Source organism: Myotis lucifugus, unplaced genomic scaffold (assembly GCF_000147115.1).
Source record: "Myotis lucifugus unplaced genomic scaffold, Myoluc2.0 scaffold_298, whole genome shotgun sequence".
Classification (NCBI taxonomy): Eukaryota; Metazoa; Chordata; class Mammalia; order Chiroptera; family Vespertilionidae; genus Myotis; species Myotis lucifugus.
The window spans coordinates 865,933-887,169 of NW_005871346.1; the positions used below are offsets into that span (position 1 = coordinate 865,933).

Here is a 21,237-nt window from a genome sequence, read left to right on the forward strand (position 1 = left end):
ATCGATGAGAGAGAAACATCGATCAGCCGCCTCCTGCACACCTCCTACTGGGGATGTGCCCGCAACCAAGGTACATGCCCTTGACCGGAATCGAACCTGGGACCTTTCAGTCCGCAGGCCGACGCTCTATCCACTGAGCCAAACCGGTTACGGCAATGTGTGTGTTTTTGTTTGAGTATCATGTCTCCAGAAGGTCATCTAAGACACTGGAACTAGTTTTGTTCTAGGTCCTTCTCGGAAATGAAGCCAGGGGCCTAGGGATGGCGGGAGGAAGCTTTCTCACTGTGCACCCTTTTGTGCCTTTTGAATTTTAAACCATTTGAGTCAGTTACCCATATTAAGTTATAAATATAAAATTATAAAAATGGTTAAATATGTTCATATGGTAAATAATTTAATTTGATTTATTCTCAGATTTTTGTTCTGTACTATAAGTTCCAAATGGATTAAAGGACTAGTGAGAGAATCTCAATTTTTAAACCTTGAAAATGTATTTATGACATTAGGGGTTGGGAAGGTTGTCTTAAATAGGACACAAAAGCATATATCAAAAAAGAGGAAAGTTTGATGAATTTAATTTGACAGCATTAAAATTAAAAACTGACATAAAACACCATAAATGGAATGATATGACAATGTCAACCGAGAGAAAACTTATAACACATAATTATCAAAGATTTAGTATCCAGATTATGTAAAGAACTATGAATTAATCAGAAAAAAACAGATAAATCACCCCAATTGAATAATGTGCATAAACCATGAATAGGCAGTTCAGTGAAAAACAGAATTCCAGCCTCCCTCATAATCAAACAAAAACAAGATACTGTTTGTTTTATAGCCCTCAGGTTGGCGAAAGCCAGAACTGTGGCAGTTCCGGTTTAGGGTGGAACGTGGGTGGTGGGATTTGGGAGATGGCACGCTTGATGGAAGTACAAAGGAAAGCAGTTTGGTGGGTGTCAATAAAACTGAAAGTATGGTATGTGTCCCTTCAAGAAATGTTATGCATCTGCACAAGAGACAGGCCCAGGAATGGTTTTTACAGCCCTGTTTATATTAACCAACTTTTGGAAATAACTAAAATATGGCAGCAGAGTAAGTTGTAGCAAATTCATAAGCGGATTACTAAGTGCCCTTTAAATTATTTCCCTGTCAGAATAGTAATGACTAAGACCGTGCATTTCTGATTTGGCCTCTGGGTTTAGATCCTAGCTTCTCCTCTTGGCCAGCTGTGCCACTCGGCAGATGAGCCTGGGGGCCACTGGTCGCTCATTGTAAAATGGGAATGTAGTGCCTACCTCTTAGGAGTTTTGTAAAGATGAAGTGAGTCACAGAATAATGCCTGACACACGGCTTCAAGAAAATGAGCTGTTTTTTTAATAAGTATCAACATGAATAAATATGTAAAACATGAGGGTTGTTTTGTTTTTTCACTCAAAAGCAAGGTGTAAATTATTACTACAACATGCCATGTATGTAAATTTGTATCCAGAGAAACAATGTTGTTTATGAATACATACAGTTATGGTAAAAGTATAACTACATTATTGGAAAGATATGATCACTTCTAGGATAGAACTTGTTAGGAGTACAGGAGGGCAGTGGAGTTACCAGAGAAATGGTTGGAGCTTCAGATATTCCTAATGTTTATTTCTTTTCAATATATCTAAAATAATTATAGTATTTAATATTGATTAAATGTAAGTGGTATACACAGTGTCAAATCTCTACCTTCCTATATGTTTGAAATATTTCATAATTTGAAATTTTAAAAAGAGAAGCCTTCAAAAATATCAGAGTGAATGAAGAGGACTTGTTTGATTTCTTTTCCATACACTTCTTTTTCCTTTTTAAAAAAATGAAAATATATTTATTGTTCATTTTGATACATAAATGAACTAGTATACTTACAAATTCAAATGAAAATACTTGTGTAAAGTAGAAAGTTTATATTCCTACATCCCCAGAAGGCAGACACCCCAAGTTTCCTGTGCTGAGTCATTCCTTCATGCAGCAGAGGACATCTTTCCCACAGAGATATCTGCCTTGCCTGGGGGGAAGACAGTTGACCCACCCTATTGGAAAACACCTTGCCCTGAGGCCATTTAAAGAGATTAAAAATAACAATTCGCCTTAATTAAAATTTGCTATATATCCTTTCTGAACTTTGTAGACATATATATATCTGTAATTTAAAACTTTGTAGAGTCACATCGACATGCTATTCTTTTTATTTGGCTTTCCCACTTGTCCGAGCAGCACTCAGGTTAGAATGGCAGAGCCACTTCTGGAGGTTCTGTTGGGAGAGGCTAAAGAAGCTAATTTTGATATGATCCTGTCTGAAGGAAGGATAATGCTGTTGACAACCTTTAAATTTTATAGTTTTAGGATTTTAATGTAGATTATTTTCTGCTTTTTGAAAAGACATTATTGCAAGAGCATCTCAACCAGACGTCGTTACAATCGTGACTTGGAGCAGGATGAAGCGTTTATCCCCGCGGGAGAGTCCCTGAAAGACCTCATTGACCAGTCGCAGAGCTCTGGCAGCGGCTCCGGGCTGCCTTTGCTGGTAAGACGGGCATCTGTGGAAGCAGAGTCCTCACTGAGTAATGGGGCTTGGTCACAGCAGGGTGATGGGGGTGGTCACGACAGGGTGACAGGATGATGGGCATGGTTACGATTGGTGCCTGGTTACGACAGGCTTGGGAGCATGACTACACATGTATTTTCCTTCTTAGTTAGAAAGATGGCTGCAGTAATGCGAGATGAAATTAGTCAAAAATAAGAAATATGAAACAAGGAAAATAGGCAAGTAAGGTTAGGAAAGGAAGTGTGGTCATGGAGTGGTACATAAGTGCTGGAGTTAGCTTGCAAGCTTTGCTTTAACAGCCATTCTGAAGGCGAATCAGGTGTGTGACTCCTTGACTATTCCAATTCTGAACTCAAAAGTAAGTTTCTCCCACAGACCTTCACAGAGAAGACACTTCCCACAATACAATACCATATATGAGTAATTATAAGAGGGTTATATGTAAGGAAATACTCAAGGTTAGGGATCGAGAGGACCCTTAAGATAAACACCAGATATTCAGGTAGATATTTGTTTAATTACACTTGTTTAAATACATTTACCTCTCACTTAACTGAACTAAATAATTTCTGTAATTGAATTGGAAAGGTAAAGTAAAATGGTCTTTATATACAGACAACATGATTGTATAAAAAACCTCAAGGATGATACCATAAAGCTAAGACAACCAATAAGTGAGTCCATCAGAATACAAGGTCATTCTACAAAAATTACTGAATTCATGTACACTGGCAAAAAAAACAATTAGGAATTAAAATTATAAGAGCTGTATCACTAGAAGTAGCATTAAGAAAGTGAAATATTTTGCAAGAAGCTTACCAAAATTATATAAGACCTGTACATTAGACCTGAAAATTAGAAAACATTGCCAAAACAAATCAACACAGCCCTAAATAAGTGAAGATGTATATCCTGTCTGTGAGTCAGTATTAAGATGTCAGTTTTCCTAAAATTGATGAGCTGACTCTGACATTTAGTATGGAAATATAAAGGACCAAAAGAGCCAAAACAACTTTGACAAAGAAGAACAAACAGGATTCACGGCCTGATTTCTGGACTTAGTGTAAAGCCATGTAACCACCATGGTGCTGCATAAAGATAAGGAGTGGGGGAGTGTTGGTGAATGGCATGGAGAGCCCGGAAGTGGACATGCACATATGTAACCAACTGATTTGGGTGCCAGAGTAATTCAGTGGGAGAAAGACCGTCTGTGCAACATGGTACAGGAAAAATTTGGCATCTGTTTGCTGTAAAGTGAATCTCAATCTTTACCTTACTCCATACACAAAATTACCTTGAAATGGATCATAGACCTAAATGCAAAAGTTGAAGTATAAAACCTTTACAAGAAAATGTTTCAGAAAATCATTGTGACCCTTGAGTTGAGCACAGATTTCTTAGGAAATCAAAAGGCATGAAGCAGTTTTTAAGATGATAAATTGGGCTTTCTCAAAATGTAAGACTTGTCTTATTTAGAAGACACTGTTAAGAAAATTAAAAAACAAATCACAAATTTGTGTTGCAGAATATATAAAGCACTTTTACAACTCAGTAATAAGACAAACAATTTCATTTTTTTTAATGGACGAAAGAGTTGAATAGACACTTCTCCAGAGAAGATATGAGAATGGCAAATAAGCATATGAAAGGATAGCATCATTGGGGAAATGCAAACTAGCACAACAAGATGCTACTGCACATCCACAAATATGACCAAGACTGTGGATGTCAACTGGCAGTCTCACATTGCTGATTAAAATGCAAAATAGAAATATCCACAGGGATTAAAAATGGCAACAAAACAAAAACCAAGATGGTGGCATAGGTAAACACCGGAAATTGCTGCCTCGCACAACCACTTCAAAAATACAAATAAAAGACAAAACGGACATCATCCAGAACCACAGAAAGGCTGGCTGAGTGGAAATTCTACAACTAGAAGGAAAGAGAAAAGCACACAGAGACTCAGAGGAGGTGCGGAAGTAAAGTGCAGAAGTACGGAGGTGAACGCAGAAAGGGCTGGCAACTGAGGACACGGTTGTCTTTTTCAATCCGGAGGGAGTCTCAACTCCAGTTCCGGGCCAGTCTCTGGGGACCCAGACTCATACGGGAGAAACTGGCATCGGTCAGAACTCGAGGATGGCTTTCTCTCAGAGGTGCTTGCAGCGATTACTGGGGGACACTAAGACGCGGGGCCTCTTAGGGTAGGACTGAGGATCAGCCATAGCTGTTTGCTCCGCCCTGTTGATTCCCTGAGACCCCGCCCCACCCAAGCTGTGCGCAGAGGCTTTTGCATATGAAAGGCCTGGCCCTTTGCAATCTGAAAATTACCTAACAAACTGCAGCTGGGTCAGAGAGACCCAGAACTTCCAAAAGAAGGCCCAAGGTCCCACAGCAGCTTGCATTGCTTCACAGCTGGGCCTCATCTGGGCACCTCCAAATCCCAAACAAAGAAGAGGAATCTGCAGATCTCTCCATAGCTCCTGCTGGGTAGCCTCAGGCAGAGGCTAAATTAGCACCTCCTTAGAGATCCAAGAGCCAGTGGTCAGAGTGGGACCATCCAGATTACAACTCCTCAGATCCATAAGGGACACACTCAGGGGGCAGACTCAGTGAGCACCAAAGCCCCACTGAAGCAAGTCTTGCCCCAGAAGGGTGTCTCCAGCACAGAAGTTCTCCCACTGTAGACACAGCTGATTCTCACAACCAGTTGGCCTGGAGGTCAATTCCTCCCAGTGATACCTACAACAATCAAGGCTTAACTACAACAAGACTGTGCACAAAGCCCACAAAGGGGTGCACCAAGAGTGTCCACCTCAGGTAATTGGGGAGGTTGAGCCACTGGGCCCTATAGGACACCTAGCACAGAAAGCCACTTTATCAACACAGGGAAGCATAAAAAATGCGGAGACAAAGAAACAGGTCACAAATGACAGAAATGGAGGAAAGCAAACTACTGGATATAGAGTTCAAAACCAAACTTATAAGGTTTTTCAAGAATTTTCTAGAAATTGCCGATAAATTTAGTGAGACCCTCAAGAAATCTAGTGAGATCCTCGAGGATATGAACAAGGACCAACTAGAAATTAAGCATACACTGACTGAAATAAAGAATATTATACAGAGATCCAACAGCAGACTAGAGGATCGCAAGAATCAAGTCAAAGATTTGAAATACGAAGAAGCAAAAATCACCCAACCAGAAAAACAAAAAGAAAAAAGAATCCAAAATATGAAGATAGTGTAAGGAGCCTCTGGGACTTCAAGCATACCAACATCCGAATTATGGGGGTGCCAGAAGAGAGAGAGAGCAAGATATTGAAAACCTATTTGAAGAAACAATGACAGAAAACTTCCCCTACCTGCTGAAAGAAATAGACTTACAAGTCCAGGAAGTGCAGAGAACCCCAAACAAAAGGAATCCAAAGAGGACCACACCAAGTCACATCATAATTAAAATGCTAAGAGCAAAAGACAAAGAGAGAATCTTAAAAGCAGCAAGAGAAAAAAAGTCAGTTACCTACAAGGGAGTACCCATACGACTGTCAGCTGATTTCTCAACAGAAACTTTGCAGGCCAGAAGGGAGTGGCAAGAAATATTCAGTGATGTATAGCAAGAACCTACAACCTAGATTACTTTACCCAGCAAAGCTATCATTCAGAATTGAAGGTCAGAGAAAGTGCTTCACAGATAAGAAAAAGCTAAAGGAGTTCATCACCACCAAACCAGTATTATATGAAATGCTGAAAGGTATCCTTTAAGAAGAGGAAGAAGAAGAAAAAGGTAAAGATACAAATTATGAACAACATATACACATCTATTAACAAGTGAATCTAAAAATCAAGTGAATAAATAATCTGATGAACAGAATAAACTGGTGAATATAATAGAATCAGGGGCATAGAAAGGGAGTGGACTGACTATTCTCGGGGGGGAAAGTGGTGTGGGGGGTGCAGGAAGAGACTGGACAAAAATTGTACACCTATTGATGAGGACAGTGGGGGGGGGGGGCAAGGGCAGAGGGTGGGGTGGGAACCGGGTGGAGGGGAGCTATGGGGGGAAAAAAGAGGAACAACTGTAATAATCTGAACAATAAAAGATTTAATTTTTTAAAAAATGGCAACAGAATAGGAGGATGCTACACAGACATTCTCCCAGGAACAAGCTGGAATTACAACTGAAATATGGAAAGGCTTCCTGAATAATTAATGGAAAACTCGCAGGAAAGAACCCTGATACCCAAGGACCGAAGGTGGAGATGCATAGAGACTGGTAGAAGGGGCAGAGGCGAGAAAGGGCTGGCTGGGCACCCACAGTCGGCAACTGAAGTCCCGGAGAGTTATCTCAGTTGTGGGGAGTTGCCACTGAGAACTCTGGGATCTAACCCCCAAGCTAGGCTCCCCAGCAGAGAACACCAGAACTGAGAAGGGTACCCAAGTGACATCTATCTGTGAAAAGCAGGCCCAGACACATCATAATTAAAATGCCAAAAATTAAAGACAGAGAATCTTAAAGGCAGCAAGAGAAAAGCAAACTGTTACCTACAAAGGAGTTCCTATAAGGCTGACACCTGATTTCCCATCAGAAACTCTACAAGCCAGAAGGGAATGGCATGAAGTACTCAAGATAATGGAAAGCAAGGATCTGAGACCAAGATTACTATATCCAGCAAGGCTATCATTCAAAATAGACGGTCAAATAAAGAGCTTCCCAGACAACAACAACAAAAAAAAAAGGCTAAAGGAATTCATCACCACCAGGCCAGCATTATAAGAAATGCTAAAGGGATTGTCAAGAAGAAGAAACAGAGAGAAACCTAGCCATACAGAACTAAATGGATATAAATAAGTACCTCTCAATAATAACCCTAAATGTAAATGGATTAAATGCTCTAATCAAAAGTTGTAGGGTAGCTGAATGGATACAAAAACATGACCAACTATATGCTGTCTACAAGAGACCCACCTCAAAACACAGGACACACAGGATGAAAGTGAAGAGATGGAAAAAAATTTTACATGCAAATGGAAAAGAAAAAAAAAGCTGGAGTAACAATACTCATATCCGACAAAATAGACTTTAAAGCATCATGCTAAGCGAAATAAGCCAGTCGGAGAAAGATAAATATCATATGATCTCACTCATTTGTGGAATATAATGAACAACTGATAAACAAAAATAGAGCCAGAGGGGAAAAACATATTCTAGAATATAATAGAAGTAATCCTGTTATTTGCAGACTTTTAATATTTCCTACGTTTGTGATATCATACTATGTTAGTACAGTTTTGGTAATATTATTATATTTAAAATTCTTTTACTGAAATATTAATGTTTATTGTATGTAATATTATTATATGTAAGATCATTTTTCTTGCCCTAGCCAGTTTCGCTCAGTGGATTGAGCATCGCTCTGTGGACTAAAGGATTCCAGGTTTGATTCCGGTCAAGGGCACATGCCCAGGTTGCGGATTCAATCGTTAATCAATGATTCTCTCTCTTCATTGATGTTTCTTTCCCTCTTCCTTCCTCTCTGAAATTAATAAATATATATATATTTTTTTAAAAAATACCATTTTTCTTGAATAATTGGTGTTTATTGCATGTAACATTATCATATTTAAAATCATTTTTCTTGAAATTAAAAAAAACCACACACACCAAAAAATAAAGCAATAAAAAAGAAATTGTCACACACACAAAAAAAAGATATCCACAGCCTTCACATAGCGGGGCCTGGTTGCATCTTCAGCTCACTCTACTATAAGGACAATGTTTTCTTATGTATAATTAGAGGCCTGATGCACGAAATTCGTGAAAGAGTAGGCCTTCCTTCCCACGGCTGCCGGCACCAGCTTCCCTCTGGCACCCGGGCCCCGGGCTTCCCTGGCAGCCCTGGCTTTGTCCAGAAGGATGTCTGGTCTAATTAGCATATTACGCTTTTATTATTACAAATGGTTATGTTTGAAGAGAACTGTTTTGTGTACAGTGTGGCCAGCACACTGGAATAATAAACCATAACTGTGTACCTTTTATTTCTAAAAAAAAAAAAATGCAAAATGGTGCAACCACTTTGGGAAAGAGTTTGACAGTTGACTGAAAACTTAAGCACTCACTTTCTACACTAGTGAAGCAGTCCTTCTGCTAAATATTTGCCAAAGAGCTATATAGACACGCCCAGACCTGAATGTGAATGTTTATAGCAGCTTTGTTCATGGTAGATAGACATTTTAAACAGCCCAAAAGTTCATCAGTTGGTAAGTGAATAGTAAGTGGTGATACATTCAGAGGAGACTGCCTCATCAGTGAGAAGGAACAAGCCACTGGTCCAGGCGGCAGCATAAATGGGTTTGAGAGCAGTGTGTTCTGGGGATGATGGAGGCACAGAGGCATACACGTCGCAGGTTTCCATTTGTGCAATTTTCCGAAAGGCAGGGCTGTGGGGATGGGAAGCAAATCAGCAATGCCGGGGGCGGGAGGGGAAGGGAGATTGACTTTAAAGAGAAAAGAAGGATATGTTCTCTTAATTGTGTTGGTGGTTACATGACTCTATGCATTTGTAAAGCGCAGTTCTCAAAAAGAGTGAATTTTGTTGTGTATGTTATACGTCAGTAATCCTGACTGCTGAAAAAATTACAAAAGGATCTGTAATAAAATGATACATAGAGTAAGTTAGTTCAGGTATTCACAAAATTTGGCCCATTTTTAAGTACAATCTACACTGGACCTTAGTGTTCTGTTTAACTTAGAGTGACCACGAATGGTAGCAATTAACATATTACTTTCAAGAAATATTAATGAGCCCTAACCGGTTTGGCTTAGTGGATAGAGCGTCGGCCTGCGGACTGAAGGGTCCCAGGTTTGATTCCGGTCAAGGGCATGTACCTTGGTTGCGGGCATATACCCAGTAGGGGGTGTGCAGGAGGCAGCTGATCGATGTTTCTCTCTCATTGATGTTTCTAACTCTCTATCCTTCTCCCTTCCTCTCTGTAAAAAATCAATAAAATATATATATTTTTAAAAAGAGATATTAATGAAAGCACTTAGTGTGTTCTCAGAAACTACCTATGTCCTGTGAGCAGGGTGGGATGGAACTCAAACAGATATATAAGATAAACAATAAGAAACTATAATTGTGATGAGTGCGGCAACTGAGAAGTGTATGTGTGCTATGTAGATGTTAAACAAAAGAGCAGCACTTACCAGTGAAGGAAGCTGCGCGTGCACAAAGCTCTGAGACGGGAATGAGGTTGAGTAATTCTAAAAGTTGAAATGGATAAACTGACAGTGGAGACAGACTCAGGGATACAGAGAACAGACTGGCAGTCTCAGAGGGGAGGGGGTTGGAGGCTGGGTGAGAAGGGTGAAGGGATTAAGTAAAGAAAAAAAGAGACTCATGGACACGGACAACAGTATGGTGATTACCAGAGAGAAAGCGGGGGTAGAAAAGGGTAAAGGGGGGTAAATGGTGGTGGAAGGAAACTTTACTTGGGGTGGTGAACACAAAATACAATATACAGATGATGTATTGTAGAATTGTGCACCTGAAACCTGTATAATTTTATTAACCAATGTCACCCCCATAAATTCAGTAAGAAAAAAAAGAATGATAGCAGTTAAAGGGAAAAATAAATAAAAGTAACAGTTGAAATGGAAGGGGTGAGGATGATGTGAATACAGGGAATGATGAGTCAGACTATGTCCATCTGAGAGACTGAGCTGAAGACTTTTAACTGTCATTTAGATTTCACTGCATAATAAACCACCCCAAAGAGTAACGGCTTAAAGCAGCAAACATGTCTTCTTTCTCCCGATCCAGTGGGTCTGCTGGCAGTTTTCTCCTGGCCACGCTCAGCTAGAGTGAGGCGGTGTGGTGTGTGCGCGTGCCGTGTCAGCACAGCACTGCTCATGCTCCAGAGCTCCTAGAACCGCAGGAAATTCAGGGCTGCCCGCAGGGCATCATTTCTCTAGTTCTGTTTCCCAGGGCCAGTCATGCGGCCAGCGCAGAGTCTGAAGGAGATCACCCAGAGGCTTATGTGCATAGGGAAGGCAATTACTTTGAACTTTTTTGTAAACAGTTTGTGATATCAGAATATATTGCTTATTGTGTCATCTTCTTTTAAATACATTTTAATGTTTAGTACTGGAGTTGATTATATACCATCTTTTTTGATGGGATGAACTATCAGACCACTTTCTCAGTCTTAATAGGTTCTTTTCATCAAGAACTCAAAACATTTTTTTTAATGAAGGTTCAGCGAACTATTGCCAAACAGATTCAGATGGTTCGGCAAGTTGGTAAAGGTCGATATGGAGAAGTGTGGATGGGTAAATGGCGTGGTGAGAAGGTGGCAGTCAAAGTGTTCTTTACCACTGAAGAAGCTAGCTGGTTTCGTGAGACGGAGATCTACCAGACAGTGCTGATGCGCCATGAAAACATACTCGGTGGGTACACATTCTTTCAGCCAATTCCATATTCTGACGGGGTTAGTGGGGTGCAGGCTCTGAGAGTTCTAAATGCTAACTAGCCACTGTATTTACTACGCTGCTGAGGAAACAACAAAGAATTTCAAAGTAATGCCAGCTTATTGGACTAACTCATATCTAACAAAAACCAAGTGTTTTATAGCTAAATTTAAGCAATTTTCTAGGGTAACTATATATGCCTTTTGTAAGCTAAGCCACCACCACCACCATATGATGTAGCTTAGTAGGTTTCTCCCTCCCCACCCCACAACCCCATTTACACAACAGCAGAGTCATTCAGGCGTTTTTAGCTTTCCCGGCCTTTCTTTCCAGCTACTATATCATTTCCCTTCGTGTAGACAGTGCATAGTACATTGCCAAGAGTATAGTAGGCACTTACAGTAGTTTCCTGAGGTCATCATAACAAATTACCACAAATGGCGGCTTAAAACAACAGGCACTCCTTCCCTCTTAGCTTTGGAGGCCTGAGGTTTAAATCCAGGTGTTGGCAGGGCCATGCTTCCTGAAGGCTTTGAAGAAACGACCCTTCCTTGCTTCTTTCTGGGTCTGGTGACACCAGCGGTCCATGCTCTCGGCTGAGAGACGGCACTCCTGCTTCCTGTATGTCTGTGTCCATATTTCCCTCTCACAAGGACACTAGTCATTGATTTACCACCCTAACCTAGTATGACCTCATCTGGATTTGATTACATCTCAAATAAGGTCGCATTTACAGGCACCAGGTGGACATGAGTTTGGGGGCAGGGCACTACTCAGCACTTTTGCCGACCATTTTCTGAAGGGAGAGAGGACAGGAAAGGGGCCAGCATTATGGACCTGCTCGTCAGAGAGCTGGCAGGTGTGAGGAGGCATTGATGGGCACGTGGAATTGGCTCGTTGAACATTTTTAACTTAATTTTAGTGTGTCCACTTTTCAATTTGAAATTGAGGGTCCTTTCCATGTGTCGTCTTTATAGGTTTTTCATGCTCAGAGAGTCATGTAGATGATAACGCCCCCAGGTTATTATACGATATGTGATTTTCTTAGTCATACTATTATCATTTTCAGGATGATCATTAATATTATTGTAAATGTATTGCAGAAGTGTAGAGTTATATGTATCATGACCCTGGGAGCCTTCATTACTCTCCATGCCACCTCTGATAACTAACCTTGAAACTCACCCACGACCAGGTTTTATAGCCGCAGACATTAAAGGCACCGGCTCCTGGACGCAGCTGTATCTGATCACCGATTACCATGAGCACGGATCTCTCTATGACTTCCTGAAGTGTACGACGCTGGACACCAGGGCCCTGCTCAAGCTGGCGTACTCAGCTGCCTGTGGTCTGTGCCACCTGCACACGGAGATTTACGGCACCCAAGGGAAGCCCGCAATTGCTCATCGAGACCTAAAGAGCAAAAACATTCTCATTAAGAAAAATGGAAGTTGTTGTATTGCTGACCTGGGCCTTGCAGTTAAGTTCAATAGGTAAGTGGTCTTTGCCTACTCTTTGGAATTCTATTAATCTCTAGAAGTATTTGCATGTTGGTATTTAGGACAGTGGAATTCCAAGGATGTGTTTGTGCTCACATAACTATATGATTGGGGTTTTGTCCTGGTTGGTTTTGTTTACAAAATTACATTCTACTCTACATAATTTTTTATTTCCTGTTTTTTATTGTCTTAGACATTCTTCTATTTTAGTTTATGTAGATCTACTTCATTCTTTTTCATAGTGTTGCTGCCATTTTTTCAAAACATAACTTATTTCATGACCCAACTCACAGGCATTAAAGTTGCCTATGGTTTGTCTCTATTTAAAAATACTTTAATGAACATTGTATTTTATCGATATATATTAATCCTTGCACATTTATACAAGTACTTCGTCATGATGGGTTCCTTAGAAGGGCTAGACGAAGGGCATGTGTGTATTAAATTGAGGCATATTGCACGTCATCCCTTCAGAGAGCCTGTATCAATTTACACTCCCCCACCTGGAGTAGACATGCCGTCTCTCATCACAACTTGCTACAGTGGAGCCTTGACTTACCAGTTTAATTCGTTCCTAGACCGAGCTCCTTAAGGAGCTCGTTAACTCAAATTACTCTGTCAACTCAATGCAAAAATTAGGTCGAGAGACAGCTGGTATCTCAAAAAACTCGTTAGTCGGGACACTCGTAAGTCAAGGCCCCACTGTACGTCGTTAATAGTTTTAAATAATTAGAATTATAACATCTTTAGGATATTATAAACTATTGAAATCATTTTAATGTTATAGCTTCTAGAATACAGCTATTTCACATTTCAGAATTAATTTCAGGTCATAATATTAAAATACTAGTCCAGCCCAGCCAACATGGCTCAGTGGTTGACCAGGAGGTCATGGTTCGATTCCCAGTCAGGGCACATGCCCAGGTTGAGGGCTTAATTCCCAGTGTGGGGCATGAAGGCGGCAGCTGATCAATGATTCTCTCTCATCAATGTTACTATCTCTCTCTCTCCTTCTCCCTTCCTCTCTAAAATCAATGAAAATATTAAAAAAAAATTTAAAAACCACAAAAATACTAGTCCATAATAAAACAAATATTAAAAAATTAAATCATCTTTCCTGGCTGTTCCAGTGTTCTGATCTTGTTTGTTTGTTTTTAGTCAGTGTAGTGTTAATTGGCTCAAATATTCATCAGATGCTATGTAAGAAAATATAGACTACATTAATTAACCCTTTGAGTGCCAACCAATATCCTAGGAACTATGCTAAAATTGCCAAGGCATTTTTGCTGATTTTACAGCAGTTTAGGGAAAAAATTATGAAAATTAGGCAGATAAATGCCAGTGGTCAATTTTAGAACTACAAACATTCAGCATCATAAGTAATCTGCACTTAGGTGCCATCTGTCAATAAAGAGTGAACTACTAGCACCTAATAGGAACACTGCAGGAGGAGCGCGATAGCGCTCCCGGCACTTCTGGGGAAAGACAGGAGGAGCGCGATCGCACTCCCTGGCACTCTAGAGGTTAATCCCTGCTTCGTAGTAGTTTCCAGAACTGGGGACCTAAACAGAAAGCATTCATGTCTTCCAGCTCTAAAATTTACCTCACAAATTGAAAACCCAGTGAGCGTCACTTATGACATCAGTGGGACTATGTAGGCACGGCTGCACCCCCGCATTGGCTGGACCTGTAAGGAAGGAAATGTAACCCTGTGTCACAGGAGAATGGACAGGCAAATAACTCTTCTCAGTTTCCCTTCACCTCCGCCTGCTCTGGGACACAATTACCCACCATGTTAGCTAACGTTCGGTATTGTCCTTTTTCTTTGAGAGACACCACACTTGTTTGGTGACAAAACTACCTGTACTCATGCAAGGTATCTTGTCTTTATCCAGCTTGATAGCAACTTCATGCTTAGCTTTCAGTACACACGTGGTAGTAAGCTTGTGAAGAGTCCTGCTCTAGACTCTGCTGGGGAAGGTCTAGAATTGGTATCATATATTTACAGGGTATATTACTTTTATAAACTCTGAAAGATGTTAAATTTAAAAATATATTTGGCCTCAATAGTTTCTGATAAAAGAATGTGGAGTTTTAGAAAGATAGATAGATTTTTATTATTTATTTGGGGAGAGGGGGAGAGTCTGACTTTTATAAAATACAACAAAAATAGAAGAAAAAGTATTTTGTTCTTAACCATCAATCTGGATATCATCTGCCTCCTGTCTCAGCGACACAAATGAAGTGGACGTGCCCTTGAACGCCAGAGTGGGCACCCGGCGGTACATGGCCCCGGAAGTGCTGGACGAGAGCCTCAACAAGAACCACTTCCAGCCCTACATCATGGCGGACATCTACAGCTTCGGCCTGATCATCTGGGAGATGGCTCGGCGCTGCATCACAGGGGGTAGGAGTGGTGGGGGTGTTTCCCGTTAGGTTTGCATCCTCCTCATTCAGAAAGTAACCGCTCCTGTTATATAGTTGAGATGTCAGGGATCCCCTGGACCACTCCCATGGTCTGTAACGTCACTGGAAGGACGCACATAGTTGTCCTCACAGCTAACATCTAGTCTAGTGAAAGGATACAGAGCAAAATCAGCAAAGAGAAAAGGTGCCAGGGGCAAAGTTCAGAGGAAATCAGACAGCAGCCTCCAAAGGCCTCTCCCAGGGAAGCCACACAGGATGCACTGAATTCCTCCAGCGTGTGATGTGAGAAATGCTGCTACCTGCGAAGTAGTTAGAGACTTATTTCTCAGCGGTTTTATTGGCAGCTGGTCAGGTAGGCGCCCTCTGCCTAGCATGTTCCAAAATTCCATACGCAGAGCGAGAACAGGTGCTCAGCACCAACCCTGCTGTCTGCACAAATAGTCCAGGCCCCATGCACCGCTCTCAACACTTAGGGAGCTGCCTGCCTGCAAGTTCCCAGACACCAGCACGGCAGCCTTGCAGGCCAGCCTTTCCCAGGATGGCTGTCTAAGGCCTACTGGGTTTTCTCTTTGCTACATATCAGGCTGTCTTTCTGCTGCACTTATTATTAGTAGGAACAGTGTAGAGAAACAAATAATTAGGTTAACATTTAGGGTAAGTGAGTGTTTCCCTTGCTTTTTTTTTGAATATTGTTATGTCCGTAGCTATGATGGGGGTCCTGGTAGGCATAGGGGAAATAATCCTATATAATAAAAGGCCAGCCACCATAAACATAACAACCAAAACAACCAGAGACCAGAACCACCATGGCCCCTCGCCGGGCTGACCCCGCCCCCAAGCAAGCAGTTAGGGGCGATCAGGCAGGCAGGCAGAGTGGTTAGGGGTGATCAGGCAGGCAGACCAGTGGTTAGGGGTGATTGGGGAGGCCCAGGCCAGCCAGCCATCACACCCCACGCCTGTTGCTTGCAGAGGGAGGCCACTGGTGGCCGGGGTGGGGAGGGGGGATAGCGCTGCACAGATGGCAAGCAGTGGCAGCAATGGGGGTGGGGCCAGCTGCCTGCAGCCGGGGGAAGGAAAGCCTTGATAGGCCCTAATCTCAGGCCAGGCCTAGGGACCCTACCTGAGGGGTCCTGGATTGTGAAAGGGTGCAGGCTGGACTGAGGGACCCCCTCTGAGTGCACAAATTGTCATGCACCGGGCCTCTCTAGTTAGACATAAAAAAAGAGAACAACATACATTTACTATTAAAAGTGAATGACCCACTCTGTTTTTCTTCCTTATGTAGGAGTCAGTTTTAGCTCCATAGTTTAGTACGAGGCGCTGAGTAGATTCGTATATTTTGTCCGGCCACCATTGTTGTGCCCGCTGTTTCCTCTCTGCAGGAATAGTAGAGGAGTACCAACTGCCATATTACAACATGGTGCCCAGTGACCCATCGTACGAAGATATGCGTGAGGTTGTGTGTGTCAAACGTTTGCGGCCAATTGTGTCTAATAGATGGAACAGTGATGAGGTATGTGGAACCCAGTCCCCTGAGGGAGGGATGATGAGTGTGGCCAAAGATGTTTACCTGCTCCCTGCATTCTGTTTGCTTTTCAGTGTCTTCGAGCAGTGCTGAAGCTGATGTCAGAATGCTGGGCCCACAACCCGGCCTCCAGACTCACGGCTCTGCGGATCAAGAAGACGCTGGCAAAGATGGTTGAATCCCAAGATGTAAAGATTTGACAGTGAAGCAATCCTGAGGAGAAACTCCAGACTGCGCTCGACCGATTTCTCCAGGGCACGGTGGGAGAAGAGTGGGATAAGGAGCTTGCGCGGTTCGCAGGCTCTGACCTCCCCTTACCCTCACAGGCTGCCCTGGGCACCTTCCATGCTCTGCAGAGTATGAGCTGGGGACTCCAGAACTTCACTCTTTACCTACGGACAGCTTTACTCTAAGTGTGGTTTCTGATGCCTTTTTAAATCGGGTTTTTATGAACTACATCGAGACTTCAGTCCTGATGGGTGAGTCTCCAGTCAAACTCTGGGTGCTGAATTACCTGCTCGTACAAGGGTGCTTTCTGTGAAAGCCTAAGAAGATCAGTGAATTCAGCAGAATCGGAGGAATGTGTCCTTGCTTCCTGCCTGAGGAAGCGCATTGATTTGTACTCGACCTTTGTAAACAGCCTATGGATTATCATCTGTTTAGGATGCTGCGTAGTTTATGAGAAGTAGTTTGTCAGGCCTTGATAATGGTGTGTGTACACACACATGCTTGCCAGGATTTCTCTGCTGCCATCGAATTAGAAGAAAATATGACTTATGACCACCGAGGAAGATATTAGAGGCTGTTGGTTTTGTGCTTTAAAAATGCATGATCTGACCAAGATTCGCCAATCACATAAAAGCCATTTACCTTGAAAGTGAGCTAGCTTCTCCACCAACTTTATTTTTAACATAAAAGTTGATGTAAAGGCCAAAAAAGCTTAAAGTGCCTGAAAATTTCGACTGTTTTTCTCCTACCACCATCTTTCCTTTTTTTGGTAATTACTATTTTGCCATAGAAAGCATCCTGTCCAAAGTTGGACCTTCCAATGCCATGATCTTGTGAGAAAACACTTCTTGTTGAAGTGAGTTACTGATGACTGCGTTTGATAGCGATGCTAAGTGCCTATAACCAGGTTCTGTATTCTTTATTCTAGTAATGTTTAAAAGGGAAGTTATTTATATTTTGTGTGTAATATGCTTTATTTGCAAGATACATGCTCCTTTTACAACCATATTTTTTATATGTACATGCATCTATACTGTTGTAGAAACCAGCTCACGTGTACCTCACACCTCATCCTTAAGGGAAAAAATAAAAGATCAGAAGAAAATGTTATAAAGTAGAACCACATATGAATTTTAGAACTAATACACTCAAAATAGTATATTAAACCCAAGAGTTTGTTCATTTCAGGCACAGACTTTCATTAAGATAATATCCTCTCGACTTTTCCATTGTGAAAGGGCCCTCTCATTAGAAATTTCTATTTCAGAGATGATACAAGTTCATTAACAGCTGTTTTAGACATTTGAATCATTTGAGATTTCTGGTTTTATGATTTCTGTTCTGTAACTTGTGAAGACAATGAAGAATCCGGCACGGAGTTCACTGTCTGGTCAGTGGTGATGTCTGTACCGTGTAGCTGCTCCTCCAGAAAACGCTGCGTGTGCGATGGATTCACTTAAACGTTTTATATTTCTGTAATGCCTTTTAAATATCAATGCCTTAGTCTGATAAAACAACTCCTAGGCGCAGAAAGTAAGGCAGTTTTCTTTGAATAGAGCATAAAATAAATGTGATTATATTACAACATGGTCAAGACACTTTAGAGGGGGGACAGCAGAGCATGATTCCATTCATTACCAAAAATGTGACTGGCCCTGAAGAGTGAGACTTTAATATACTGACATCAAATTTCACAAACTTAAAATTTGCTTTAATAGTTTTGACTGAATTTAATAATTTTCATCTAAGATAATTTAATTTTGAAATGTTCATCAAGGTGAGTTTACATGTTGGTAGGTAGTACCAAATAACTTGCTCCTTCAGAATGTTTCCCATCTCTTAACAGTGAGATTCATAGATATTTTTATCTAAATTGCCACGCATTTAAGAATACTTACTAGCTTGGATCTACTTAAGCTAAGGTTAACCTTGATTTATTTTTATTTGACAAACTATAAATCTTCAAAATCATTTGTCATCTTAATAGTAAAGAAGATACATAAGAAAAGGCAAGCACTATTCTTAGAAATGTTAAAATAGTATGTGGATGCAAAACATTACAGATAGTGTGTAAGTACAAGCCCATCATAATTAATTTTTTTAATTAAATTGATTATTAAAAGTGATAGCAAGAATTAATGTTAGAGACTTGTTTCTAGTATAACATGTTTTTTAAAAAGCAGATGATGACTTATTTGAAATTTTAAAGTTAAAAAATGTTCCAAGAAACTTCTTTCCTTCTTACTTTTACTCTTAAATTTCTAAGTTCATCCAGTAAGTGAAATATTTAAAGAGGAAGGAGGTATGATATAGTACCATAGTTAATAATTTGAAAAACCCTAGAAACCATTATTTGGTCTCACAGTTGAGCATTTTAAAAACATGTCTGTCATCCTTTTAAATAATTAAAATAAAAACAAAACTCCAAAGGTACCAGAATATAACAGAAGTTAATCTTCAGTTATCTAGAGATAACTGAAACATCTCTGGAATTAAAGGCACATTAGGATGGATTTCAATGTCTTTATTCTAAGCTTTCTCTGTGCTTTTTTGTTGAACAAGTTTCTGAAATATAAAATTGGAATCTAATTTTCTGGAAATAGTATCACAAAAAAATATTTCAATCAACAATTCATGTTGCCTTTTCAATGTCCAGATTTATTTCTAAACTTAGAAAGTGACTTATTTTTGAAAATTATTTTCCTAGAATGTGCCAAATTATTTACTAAAAAAAAAAAAATAGCACCCTTTACCCCAGATTTTTTGCTTATGTTTAAAACAAAAATGCAATACAATTTTTAAAGAATTATGCATCTCTAAGTTAGCACAAAATCAACTTTTATATTGAATAATTTATTCCAGGGAATATTTTATAAATTCAAGTCATATTTCACTTCATACATGTTGTTTTGAAATGTTTCTTAAGTATCTAAAATAATTTCAACAGCAGAAATATGCATTTTTTAAAAAGCATTGTTGCAGCTCTTGTACTGTTTAAAAGTGGTGATATTTATTATTTGCTTAGGTCAGATGTTAAAATACCAGTTCTTGCCTCAGAGCTGTTAAGAGAATCACAGTGAAAATTGCAGACAACCAACGCTCATAGAAACAGAGTAAGTCTGGCAGCATTGGTGCGGCCACTGTGAGATTGTCCCAGAGGGAGAGTCTGTAAACACTGCTTTTGCAAAGGATTGACTGGGGTGTGATTGTAGATTGTGCTCTGTACTATGCTTTCAGTAGAATTATTTAAGCCCTTGTAGTGACTGTTGTCCCTGTCCGTTTAAAAATTAAAATGCAGTATATATTGTATAAAATGAAAATACCATTATAGCTTAATTAGGGAAGTTGTATATAGACATTGAAACAAGAGTTAAGCAGTTTTATTACGCAATTGTAAAACACCAAAAATATAGATTCATCTTTGGTATGTAACACACTACATTTATTTTGTCAGCATCTGCTTTAAAAGGCGCCTTATTAAGTTTACCATTAATTGCTGTGTTCTATATAGAGATTACGTCCAGTGTATCATTTTTAAGTAAATAACCTTATTTTAGTATACTTCAGTGATGTGTTTTGTGATGCTCTGCTCAGATTGTATTGTATATCAGAATGCATGTCTGGTGAGCTTTCATAAAAAGTAAGTTAGTGAACATACACATGTCCCTGAGGTGTGCACTTCAGCGACCAGAAAGCCAGGTGGGAGCAGGGGCAGGTAAGTGCCCAGACAACCAGACCTTCCGTCCTTCGTGTAGAGAGAAGGGCCATAAACCTATTACAATAAAGGTGGTTTTTCTTTTAAAAATATTTTTTCTAGTTATAAAAATATGTACTTATTGCAGAAATTTTGGAAAACATAGGAAAGAATAAAAAAGCAAATAAAATCATTCAAAATTCTATTGCCAGATGTTACCACTATTTACATTTGAATGTTTCCAATGTTTTTCTGCTGCATACTTTTCTCCAATATTAAGATCATAGTGTGTCACTATGTAGCCATTGAAAGCATAACTTTTTTTAAAAAAATGACCATGCAATATCCCATCAAATAGATTGAATATTTTTTTTAATTCCCCATTCAATATTTGGGTTACTTTCCATTGTTTTAAAAAATATAACCAACCAATGCATTGAACATCATTAAACAGGAATCTTTGTATATTTTCTTAGGTTACCTTTCTAAAAATGGGCCTAGTAGATAAGAACTTTTAAAAGATTGTGCCTGGAGGATTTCTCATTGACGCTCCTGCTGGCCCTGGAGAGCGCCATCTGGTTGCTTCCCTCCAGCTGAGCATGGCTGGTCCCAGGTCCTGTGACTGCCTCCTGGCACTGGGAGAGGTGTGGACTCTGCACGTGGCTCTGGGAGCACAGCCTAGAGACCGCCCAGTGGCATGGGCACTGTTCTGATCATGAGGACTTCAATCCCGGGAGCTCAGAGTGTGAGCAGAAACGGGCAGGTTGCCCTGAGGCTGGGAGTCAGGGCGAGGAAACTTACTCAAGT

General features: G+C 40.4%; 1 protein-coding gene across 4 annotated transcripts in view; it reads left to right on the forward strand.

The window, feature by feature from the left end:
* Nucleotides 1–20,297, forward strand: part of BMPR1A (bone morphogenetic protein receptor type 1A) — a 90,802-nt gene extending 70,505 nt beyond the window's left edge. For all 4 annotated transcript variants that reach the window (XM_023763719.1, XM_014465502.1, XM_014465501.1 and 1 more), the window contains 6 exons: nt 2,425–2,569; nt 10,844–11,036; nt 12,253–12,550; nt 14,788–14,963; nt 16,366–16,496; nt 16,583–20,297. In XM_023763719.1, the coding sequence (XP_023619487.1) occupies nt 2,425–2,569; nt 10,844–11,036; nt 12,253–12,550; nt 14,788–14,963; nt 16,366–16,496; nt 16,583–16,708 (1,069 nt within the window). In that variant the 3' untranslated portion in view covers nt 16,709–20,297. The remainder of the gene's footprint in view (nt 1–2,424; nt 2,570–10,843; nt 11,037–12,252; nt 12,551–14,787; nt 14,964–16,365; nt 16,497–16,582) is intronic.
* The last annotated feature ends 940 nt before the right edge of the window (nt 20,298–21,237 follow it).